Source organism: Ornithorhynchus anatinus, chromosome X1 (assembly GCF_004115215.2).
Source record: "Ornithorhynchus anatinus isolate Pmale09 chromosome X1, mOrnAna1.pri.v4, whole genome shotgun sequence".
NCBI lineage: Eukaryota > Metazoa > Chordata > Mammalia > Monotremata > Ornithorhynchidae > Ornithorhynchus > Ornithorhynchus anatinus.
This window is the reverse complement of record NC_041749.1, coordinates 79,743,247-79,754,500: the sequence shown is the minus strand read 5'-3', so window position 1 is coordinate 79,754,500 and position 11,254 is coordinate 79,743,247. Positions and strand designations below refer to the sequence as shown.

The 11,254-nt window shown below is 44.3% G+C and overlaps 1 protein-coding gene across 1 annotated transcript; it reads right to left on the bottom strand.

Moving 5' to 3' along the window:
• Positions 1-531: 531 nt before the first annotated feature.
• GP9 (glycoprotein IX platelet) lies at positions 532-3,764 on the bottom strand. Its single transcript, XM_007655395.3, has 2 exons — positions 3,656-3,764; positions 532-1,331 (listed from the first exon to the last, which is right to left on the bottom strand). Exon 2 carries the CDS (start codon positions 1,309-1,311, stop codon positions 697-699), a length of 615 nt encoding a protein of 204 aa, XP_007653585.1. The 5' UTR covers positions 1,312-1,331; positions 3,656-3,764; the 3' UTR covers positions 532-696.
• Between the last annotated feature and the right edge of the window lie 7,490 nt (positions 3,765-11,254).

The window sequence follows — 11,254 nt, the reverse complement described above, 5'->3', positions numbered from 1 at the left end:
ATAGTCTGCCTAAAAATCGAATTGTACACCAGAAAACTTTAAAAACCTGAGAGGAAATATATTTCCTGTCATTATGGAAAGTGGATTTTTGAGGGGGAGTTTTATATAGGTGTGTTTGTGTGTGTGTGTGCATGTATATTTGTATGTTAGTCATTTTAAAATAAGGTGATATATCAAAGGAGGAGCTGGTTTTCCCAAGCTCCCTCAACATTTCACCAGGCAGCATGCACCGCAGAAATTTATTTTCTGCTCTGATTTCTTGTTCTGAAAATGCAGTCTGAAGGAGCCCAAGTTCTGTTAGGCTATTAACATAAGACCAAAAATAATGAAACCGATGCCTGCAACATTTTTTGGCAGAACTCCCAGAGGCAGCAATTCATTTTTATAATAGACAGACCTGGTATTTTTAGGGCAAATCCTGTGAAATTGGTTTATTGAGGTGCTAGAATGGATTGCTTTTCCTTTCGTTTGAAGGTAAACATCCCAAACCCCACTGATTATGGTAAAATGAAAACAAAATGGATCTCTTGGTAATGTAAGAAAGTGAAACACAAATAGCACATTTATTTTGATGAGCAAAAACTGTGACACTGTCAGAGTACAGCTACGGTCAGGACAATACTGGTTGGTGAGTTGGTGAAGAGTTAGTACAGGATTTCTACCCAGGAAAAAGGGTGGGCAGGTAGAGATGTTCAATCACTTTGTCTTCTGTTGCTTTAAGCTCTTCCTCAGCTGCCACTGTGCTTCATATGGGTACTGGTTGAGAGTCACCCAGTAGGTTGTCCTCCTGGCAATCCACAGGAGAATGGCCATCAGGGCAACCACTAAGACTGCCAGGGCAATCAGGGCCAGGTCCCGCCACAGGAACTCATGACATTGGATGGAGCGGAGCTGCTTGCAGCCTTCTAGCTCATTTCCTGTGAGCTGGCTGAAGGGAAGAGAGGCTGCTGTGGCTGGGGTCGCACATCTTCCCTGCTCAAGGGCATCCCTGGCATAGTCTTCCAGCCAGAGCTTGAGGTACAAGATGCCACAGTCACAGTGCCAGGGATTGTGGGACACATCCACCTCATGCAAGTTATGCATATTGTCAAATGTCCCCGGGGGGATGGTAGTGAGGCTGTTGTTTTGCAGGTAGAGCTTGCTGGTGCCAATAGGCAGGGCAGGCACTTCTTGAAGCCACTTGTGACTGCAGTCTACCAGGAGACCCATGGTTTCCAGTGGCTGGCAGATGCAGGCCGGGGGACACGTCAAGGTGCTGCCCGAGCCCCACAGCAAAAACAGGGCCAGCCCTTCAACTATGGAGATGGACATTTCAACAAAGCTTTCAGGAACTAAGGGAGAAGAACATAATATTGAAACATTATTTTGTGTTTGGAGAGCTGGGGGGAATGATCTTTCTTTGGGTAACTCCAGTCTGACTCAGATAAGAAATGCAGGAGGGAGAGGAGAAAAGTTCCATGAGTTACCCGGATCCTCCAGAGAAGTTCTCTTTGTATGTCATGTAGGGAATGGTACTGATTTCAGAGAAATCAGATGAGATGAGTGCTACTCTCTGCTAGTAGAGGATGTTACGAGCAATACATTGAGTGGGGAGGAAATAGCCTATCCAAGTCAACCTAAACAATGCTGCAAACTACTGAGAAATATTTCACTAAAGCACTCTACAAATGAATTTCTCATTTTATTATTAAAGAAACCTCCTCAGTTCCTTCCTGCTGATAAATCCAAACCCCACATCATTCACTTTAGTAGGCGTTCTATTTCAGAGACTTGGGACTTCCCCAAATTTCTTTGCCCTCACTTTTTTATGCAATATAGTGGCCATTTCCTTTTCTTAATAGTATTTGCCTGGGATAAATTTAACTCTTGGTAACAAATAGACATTGTTGCTATGCATGCAGAAGTAATGTCGGTGGAGCCATATACCACTAACGCCGTCTGATGAACAAGTCGCATTTGGAATTTTCTTTCCAATTATTAGATCTATTCCCACAGTTCTGCTACTCCTCTAGGGAAGTTAATGAAGGGTGGACTATGGAGTTGGAGGAGTAGCACAGAGTCCCCAGCACTTCCAGGCAATCTGCAATTGGGCTGATGGAAAAGCCAGTTAGGAGACACACAAGAGGACAAAATGTCACGGTCAAAAATCCCTATCTGCTTGAGCTCAAATCTCTTTAACTGGCTGAAATAGTACCACAAAATAAACTCGTTGCCAATGTCCTTTAGTTTGATCCAAAATGAAGTTGGAATGGTTTGCACGTTAGGAAACGAATAGGGTCAAGATCTTATTCAAATGGATGTTTAGTCCTGGGCAAACATGGACATGAAGTGCTGCATACATTGTTAAATCTAGGTCTTTTTTTTTTATTCCTCACAAACTCAATTATACTACCTCTTGATACTTATAAAGGGACCTTTTCCTGTGAAACTGAAGGAACCCCTCTCATACATGAGCACAAAACTAATTCTGCACCAATTCAAAAGGGCAGATGCAGAGGGAACCAAACAACTTTCTGACTCTATGGCCTAGGTTGTTGGGGCCTAACCTCAAGGTGCTATAGAAAGTGTATGACATCTAGTTTGTCTTGGTTTTGAAAAGATGCCGATTAACAAACATCAATTAAAGCCAAAGTCACTCTGGCTCTACTTTTAAGTCTCTTTACTTCTATGAGGTTCCCTCATTTGTAAAATGGGGTTTGAGACTGTAAGCCCCACATGGGACCGGGACTTTGCCCAGCTCAATTTGCTTGTATCCACCCCAGTGCTTAGTACAGTGCCTGGCACATAGTAAGCACTTAACAAATACCATCATTATCGAGCTTATTGTGTTGGACTGGATTGATGGAATTTGTTTGAATCATTCAACTGTTCTGCTTTAGGATTTGGGACTTCAGATTTGATTGGGCCCAAATTCCCTATGCTATATAGAGTATGCTGCTCATTGATACTTAATAACTGTGGAATAGAGTAGGCCAGTGGTTCTCAAAGAATATTTTACTGCAGGCAGCGTTGTATACATTTTTATTACCACCCTTTCAAACAATTAGGCTAACATTCATAGCTGGTTTTCAGTTGGCTGTATCTAAGCAAATAAGAACTTGATAAAGTACATCAGAATGAAATTTTCAATGGGAAAGTTCATGGTTTTGTTTGTTTTCCTATTTATTTTGTTGCTAGCCAACCATTGCTGCATATGAGAGCTACTGGGATATAAATTTTAATGGGACTGATTGGGATAAAGTGCTTTACAGAGGAGTAAAGGATGATGGCATTCCACAGGTTCTGTGCTAAACTTACTCCAGAGAAAACACACATCCCATATAAAAAAGGGCTGTCTACAAATGTCCAACAGAGTGAAAAGAGAACTGGCCTGGGAGTAAGAAGGTCCTGAGTTCTAATGCTGACTCTGCCACTTGTCTGCTGTGTGAACTTGGACAAACCACTTAACTTCTTTGTGCCTCAGTTACCTCATCTGTAAAATGTGGGCTAATACTGTGAGCCCGCTGTGGGACATGGACTGTGCCCAACCTGATTAGTTTTTATCTATGCCAGCACTTAGTACAACGCCTGGAACATAGTAAGAACTTAACAAAGACCATACAAAAAAAGAAGGTAAAAAGGAGAGAGGAAATTGGTAATTACTTATTTTTTTTACCTGTGTTTGGAGTTGAGATTCCTTTTTCTGTGTTGTAGCAGAGGAGGAGCAGGAGCAGCTAGACATTAAAAAATGAAGCACAAGAACGTGTATGCTGTTCATAGAGTGAGGAAGGAAATGAATTTAAATAGAACAGCTCATCCCAGAACTTCCTTTAGTATCTGATCAGGAAAGCTCCATCTTGAGGTGTCAAAGAGCTTGTCAAGCTTTTTATATTTTCAGCAGGCAAGTAGAGAGAAAAGATTTCCCACACGTTTTTGTTCATGTCTCCAATTTGTTCATTTAATTTTTCATTTTAAAGGATTTTGGGGAAGATGGTTATGTCACTTGGTAGCTCTCAGGCAAGACAAAGATTTATTATGTGATTCCCCACCCCCCCAAGATATCACCTCTCTTCTTTTCAGGAGAATGTCATTTATTTTTCCCTTCTGTGATCTACCTCACTGGAGATAACCACAGAAGAGCTGGAGCTAAATGGTAAAATTTGAATTGCTAATGACACGCTAGGCCGGTACAGAAAACACAGAAGCATTTTTTAACTATGTTTATTACTAGGCAGTGAGGAACTCCGAGGAGGCTTCAACCAAATAGGGTTCGCTTTCTTTTAAAAGCAATCTCTCTCCCTTCAAAGCCACAAGTATGAAGAAGATGACTTTCTCTCTGTCCCAAGCCTAGCTTCCTGGGTGGCGTGTTTGTCATTTGCCCAGGTATGAAAATTGCAGGGGGATGATTTTAGGGAGTGGTATTCTGTCTTAATCCTCCAGCAGAAGTGATTTTCCTCTTGACCTGCTTTTGACCTAGGGATGTCAATGGAATTGGGGCTGTGAGGGCTGTCCATCCCACCCCTTGCTGTAAAATGGGGACCGGATAGAAGTTGGAGGAATGCCAAGATTTCGGGCATTCAGTCATTCAATCATATTTATTGAGTGCTTACTGTGTTCAGAGCACTGTACTAAGTGCTTGGAAAGTACAATTCAGCAATAAAGAGAGACAATCTCTGCCCAAACTGGGATTACAGTCTAGACATGGGGAAACAGATATCAAAACAAGTAAATAGGCATCAATATAAATAAATAGAATTATAGATAGATACATGTAAAAACAAGTAAACAGGCATTTATATAAATAGAATTATAGATATGTACATATATACACAAGTGCTGTGGGGAGGGGGGAGAGGTGGTAGAGCAATAGGAGCAAGTCGAGGTGACATGGAGGGGAGGGGGAGCTGAAGAAAATGGGGGCTTTGTCTAGGAAGGCCTCTTGGAGGAGGTGAGCCTTCAGTAGGGCTTTGAAGGGGGAAAGTTTGATTGGCAGATTTGAGGAAGGAGGGCATTCCAGGCCAGAGGTAGGAGGTGGGCCAGGGGTCGACAGCGGGACAGGCAAAAACAAGGCACAGTGAAAAAGTTAGCACCAGAGGAGTGGAGTGTGTGGAGTGTATGGGCTGGGATGTAGGGAAGGGAGGTGAGGTAAGAGGGGGCAAGGTGATGGAGTGCTTTGAAGCCAATAGTGAGGAGTTTTTGCTTGATAACAGAAGTTGATAGACAGCCACTGGGGATTTTTGAGGAGGGGGTTGACATGCCCAGAACGTTTCTGTAGAAAGATAATCCAGGCAGCAGAGTGAAATATGGAGAGGCAGTGGCTCTCCCTTGACTCCAGAAAAGGGTGGTCAACAGATGCCCTATCAAGCCTTAACTACTTTTCCTGTGTGTCCTGCCAACCATGTGTGTTCCTGTTTTGCCACCTCTCCCTGCCCCATGGGTTTGTCTATGAGTCTGTTTTCCTGTTTATGTGTCTAGGTCTCTTTTTCTTGCCTCTGCAAGAACAGCAATGTGCCCTAGTGGAAAGAGTCTGGGCCTGGGAGTCAGGAATATGGGTTCTAAACCCAGCTCCAACAATTGCCTGCTGTGGGACCTTGGATAAGTCCCTTAAATTGTCTATGCTTGTTTCCTCATCTGTAAAATGGGAATTTAATACCTGTTCTCTCACCCCCTTAGACTATGAGCCCTATGTGGGACAGGGACTGTGTCTGACCTCATTATCTTAAATCTAACCCAAAGCATAGTACAGTGGTTGGCACATAGTAATTGCCTAACAAATTATTATTACTCTTTGGAAGCCCTGCTTCACTGAAGTCCTGCTCCAAATTTACATTTTGAGTGTAGAGGTGAAGTTGGTATCTCTGTTTTGATCCCACCTTCATAACCTGGGTGGATAGCCTCAAGGGACTGAGCATGCTGTTCGGTCTGCACATCTTTTTGATCTCTTTTATCTTTTGGTCTCTTTGGAGCTGCCATCGTGGATATCATTCTAAGATAAGCACTGGGCTAGAGCTCTGAGGAAGACAACAATGAAAATTAGCAGACAAGTTCTTTCCACTAAGGGAACTTGTCAGAGATGGGGGGTGGCACACAGAGAATCAGTCCAATTATCAATATTTACTGAGGGTGTCCATAATAACCTTGTTACTGTGAGTTAAGGAATATCAAAAAGTTAATTGGTTAATAGCCTTTCTGTGGCCAGCTGCCTGTCAGTGGCTCAAGGTTTGAATTTCCCCAATATTTCGAATGGAGTTAGAATCCACTTGGCCAGAGTCCACTTGACCAGATCCTCTAGATGCTTTCTCTGGACCTTAGTGGGGTTCAGACTCCTCTTCTGGGGGTGATGGGAGGATGGAGGTGGAAATTGGGTCACATAGCACCCCTATTGGCTACGCTCTCTGGTGCAGGTGAAATCCCAGACTACACAGGGAACGTGTCTACCAACTCTGGGGTATTGTACTCTCCCAGGTGCTTAATACAGTGCTCTGCACAAAGTAAGCACTCAATAAATACCATCGATGGTGCTGTTGATACACAGCCAGCAACTCATGGCTCAATTTGTGGGTGGAGGGGATGCAATCCTGGATAGTTGTGAGAGGGCTGGAAGAGGACAGCAGGTCTGTCCCAGATCTCACCCTCAAACAGCTTAGAGAGATTCTGGGCTGCCACAGTGAGAAAGGACTCAACATCACAATCCCAGTTGCTTCCGAGAACCACCACACCACCCTCTAAGTTTTCTTGAAGAGAACTCATAGATGGCATTGCGTAGTCCTTGAGATCAGGATCAATCAGCCAATCAGTGGTATTTATTAAGTCTTTATTTTGTGCAGAGCACTGTACTAAGCACTTGGGAGAGTATAATTCATTCAGTAGACATGATCCTTGCCCTCCGAGAACTAATGAAGACAAAATAAATTATAGGATCATTGGCTTGTACTTCTTTTGTAACTCTTTTAGAGTTGTGTCATAGTGTCACGTGCACAGTGAGCACTCCATAAATGTTGTGGCCTGACTGTCATGTCATTGTGATGCTTCAAATCCTCTTGGGATTTCCTTGCAGTGTCTATTTCTGTTCTCTGCCTCTCTCTCTGTCTGCCTGTCTCTCTCGTTCTTGCAAGAAGTTCCTGACTCTCCTTCTCTATGTCCAGGCCTAGAAGGTTCCACAATGGCAAATCCTGGCAAGCTGTGGCTCCTTCCCCAATTTCCAAGGGCTTGTTTTTAGTCCACGCTTTCCTCTGCTTATTGCTAATCTTCCAGAGGTGGATGTATCTTCTGCAGTTTTTACTGTTACTTCTGCTTGTCCTTTACTCCTTTTTTTCATCTGTCCTCCTTCCCTCCTTTTCTCCTCTTTTTTGTTTCCCTTATCTCAGTTACCTCATGGACCCTGTTCAGAGACTGGGTCATGTGTTGTGCAGAGGCTGAGCGATAAGGAGGACTGCAGGAGAAGCTGCCCGCAGTCTTGGTTGCGCTATCTTATGGAATAAGGGGCCCCTGAATCTCTTAGAAATGGGTATCTTATTCTGTGGTGAAGACAGATGGGTCAGATTGTCCCCTAGAAACTCAAGTTACAAGCCCTAACCCTTGCTTCACTAATGAGTCACTCTGAAACCTGGGGGCAAACCACTTCACCTATCAGCAGACTCTCTTTCCTTAGCTCTCACAAGGGAGAGCTCAAGTGGGATCCTGGGAACTGGTGACCAGTATTCCATGTCCCCAGGAGAACATGGTAGACAGGGTGAGGAGACTGTGGCTTTTTGTTTGCTTTTTTCACATTTAAATTGTTTTTCCCTGCAGAATCCCTGGAGGTCAATATTCCTTCTCTCTCTTTCCCTTCCTCCCTTCCTCTTTCCCTCCCTCCAAGGACCTAGAAAAACACTTGGCAAGAAACCCCAAAATGTGAATGCTGAATGTAGGCCTGATATTTCTTACACGGTTCAGGTCTGGTGCAACCTAGAGGGCTGCCGACAAAATCTGGAACTGCTGTTGTGGTCACATAATGATGCTGGGGGGATGCAAACCAGAAACTGAAGTTTAAAGTCCTCTCACCATTGTGTCTTTCGATAGCGTGGTGGCACACTAGGAAGTATTGGGGGAGCAGTATGGTTATATTCCCTCCCTCCCCTCCCCCCAAGTGATTCTAATTCCCCTTACCACCTTGTTGAAATCCAGAAGTAGAGGATGAAAATCTCCAGTAAGTCATTAGATGTGCCAGTGATTCCAGCCTCTGGTGATGATAGACTTTGCAACGGTTCCTAAATTGCAGTGGATGGCCTTGATTTTTCAGAGTGCTTAACAAGAGGGCGGAAGTCAATAGGTCAAAACCTGTGCTTATCTTCCCTCCTTAGCTTTCTCCTCTTTTAACATGCCCATGACTTGAGGACAATTCCACAATCCTCCTCCTGCCCCAGAAGTTGACAATTTTTTGGTGTCATCTTTGACTCCTCTCTGGCATTCACCTGTCCCAGGGGTGGATTTCACAATAGGTCCTAATGGCTACAGCAGTAAATTTGGGGCAAGGAAGGGAATTTTTCAGAAAATAACTTTTATATGAATAATACAAGGGGTCCATATGTATTTTTTTCATTTGGAATTGGTGCCCTATCAATCACTCATACTTATTGAAAACTTACTGTACTAAGCAATTGTAACCCAGTAAGTGAACAGTACGATTCTTTTTATGGCTGTGGCAGTCTGTGGCCTGGTTTAATGAGAACTGCTGAAGTTTTTTCACTAAAAAAGCACTGCACCTATTTTTGTATAAAACTGTGATGAGATTGATTTCACCAAAGCTATTTTTCTAAGGACCGAATATGCTCTTGGCCTTGGTTCTCAACTGCATTTCTCCTTCACAGGTCCCTTTCCCCACTAGTTGTACCTGCTCCAGCCTCCTGCACTCACATTCAGCCCAGCTGGGGAAAAGGGCAGCACATTAAATCACTGTCCCTGGGCTGGAGACTATAGCAGTTAGCGAGTGCATCTGGCTGGTGCCCTGACAGTGGAAAGCCAGTTTAAATTAATTAATTCATGGAGTCTGGAAACAGCAGTATGGAAGAACCTGGTACTGATGCATCTGCAAAAGGGGGCGTGGGGCAAAAATAGGTAATTCTAAGGTACGGGGACCAAATACATCAAATTAGGAAGAGATTCTCAGAATTTGGACCACTATCCCTGCCATACAAATTATGGCTGGTGGGACCCATCAGGCTTCTGCATCAGCTGGGATGGTAAAGAAGCAGTATGGCCTAGTGGAAAGAGCATGGACCTGGGAGTCACAGGACCTGGGTTCTAATCCCAGCTCTGCCACTTCTCTGCTGTGTGACCCTGGGCAAGTCACTTCACAGTGCTTCAGTTTCCTCATCTGTTAAATGGGGATTAAGACTGTGAGCCCCATGTGGGACAGGTACTGTGTCCAACCCAATTACCTTGTATCTACCCCAGAGCTTAGTACAGTGCCCGGCACATAGTAAACACTTAAGAAATACTGCAACTATTAGGAGGGCTGACTTCAAAGGATAATCAAAATAAGCAGTTGGCTCAGGGTGGGAAAGTGGTATACCTCCCAACCCTCCCCAAATGGTTGTTGCTTGAGTTATTCTAAAATGGCTTCTGTACCATAGCATATTGTGGTGGCTACCTTGCGTGCACACTGTCAGAGGGGCTCTGGAGCTGACAAGCAGCACCCACCACCCCATCTCATTCCTTCTGATGGAATGCACCCATGGGAGTCATCTTTCATTTCACCAGCATTTCTCTGCCTCCCCCTCCCTCTCCTAAAGTCTCCCCTGGCGGCCACTGAAATATAAACGACTGACAAGATTTTTTTTTTTAACTTGTTTATTTAAGAACCTTGGGAACACTGATGTTCTTCCGGGCAGTGGGATGCAGGAATGTAATGTTATCAGACCTGGGTGGTGGACGGGTCTGAGAGATGAGGTTAAGTAGCTCGGGCCAGCCCTGGGAGAGACACTGTGGCAGGTGTCTTTTCCCTGTTGCTGATCTACCCCAAGTTTTCATCTCCTTCCCTGGCCACCGGTCCCAAGAGACGGTCCATTTGCTGGGGATTTGGCAGCAGCAGCAGCCAAGGCGTGATACATGTCTCAAATGTGGATGCTCTACACCTCCACCAGAGGGCTTTACCAATGCCCCTACCCAGTACTTTGATGGGGCTGGAGAGAGTGTAAAAGTGCTTAAGGGGTACACGGCCAATTACATAGGTGACGTAGAAGGGAGAACAGATAGGGGAAATGAGGGCTTAGGGAAGGCCTCTTGGAGGAGATGTGGTTTTAGGAGGGTTTTGAAGGAGGGGAGAGTGGTGGCCTGTCAGATTTGAAGGGGTAGGGAGTTCCAGGCTCAAGGGAGGACATGGACAAGGGGTTGGCAGTGAGATAGATGAGATTGAGATACAGAGAGTAGGTTGGTGTTAGAGGAGCAGAGTGTGTGGACCGGGTCACAGTAGATCAGCAAGGTAAGGTAGCAGTAGGAGAACTGACCAAGTGGAGTTTTTGTTTGATGTGGAGGTGGATGGGCAACCACTGGAGGTTCTTGAGGAGTGGGGAGACATCAACTGAATGGTTTTAAAGGGGCATTATATTATAACATCCTTTAAGAGTAGTTTAAAAATTCAACAACATTTCTCAAGAAGCTAAGATGTATTAATTTTGTTTTTTACTTTCATGTAATTGAAATGGGAGCATGCATTCAATTATTCATCTCTGTCCCACAGTTACAAGGCATGATTCAGGGCACTGGGCGTGGATCAGTGGAAAGAGCCTGGGCTGGGGAGTCAGAGGTCATAGGTTCAAATCCCTGCTCCACCACTTGTCAGCTGTGTGACTTTGGGCAAGTCATTTAACTTCTCTATGCCTCAATTATCTCATCTGTAAAATGGGGATTAAGACTGTGAGCCCCAGGTGGGACAACCTGATTACCTTGTAGCTACCCCAGCACTTAGAACAGTGCTTTGCACATAGTAAGCACTTAACAAATGCCATCATCGTCATCACTGGGAACAGACAAAAAAACCTTTTCTTTCTCTTTCTCCCATCTCTCCCCATTTCTAACCCCTTTCCCATCTGCCTTACTAGCCTCCTTTTCCTTCTTTATTATTACCCCTTCCCCTTCCCCCACTTCTGCTTTGCATCTTGCCTCCTTTGACAGGATGTAAAAGTTAATCCTACTGGTAAACAGAGGTGGGGAGAATCTCTAAATCCACCACTGCAAGGTGTGGTATGTAAGTAAGAAATACAGGCAAAATACTTCTTTTTTAAAAAAAGCTTAC

Excerpts from the sequence above, each read along its gene's own strand:
- GP9 (XM_007655395.3), bottom strand. The coding sequence starts at position 1,311 with ATGTCCATCTCCATAGTTGAAGGGCTGGCCCTGTTTTTGCTGTGGGGC.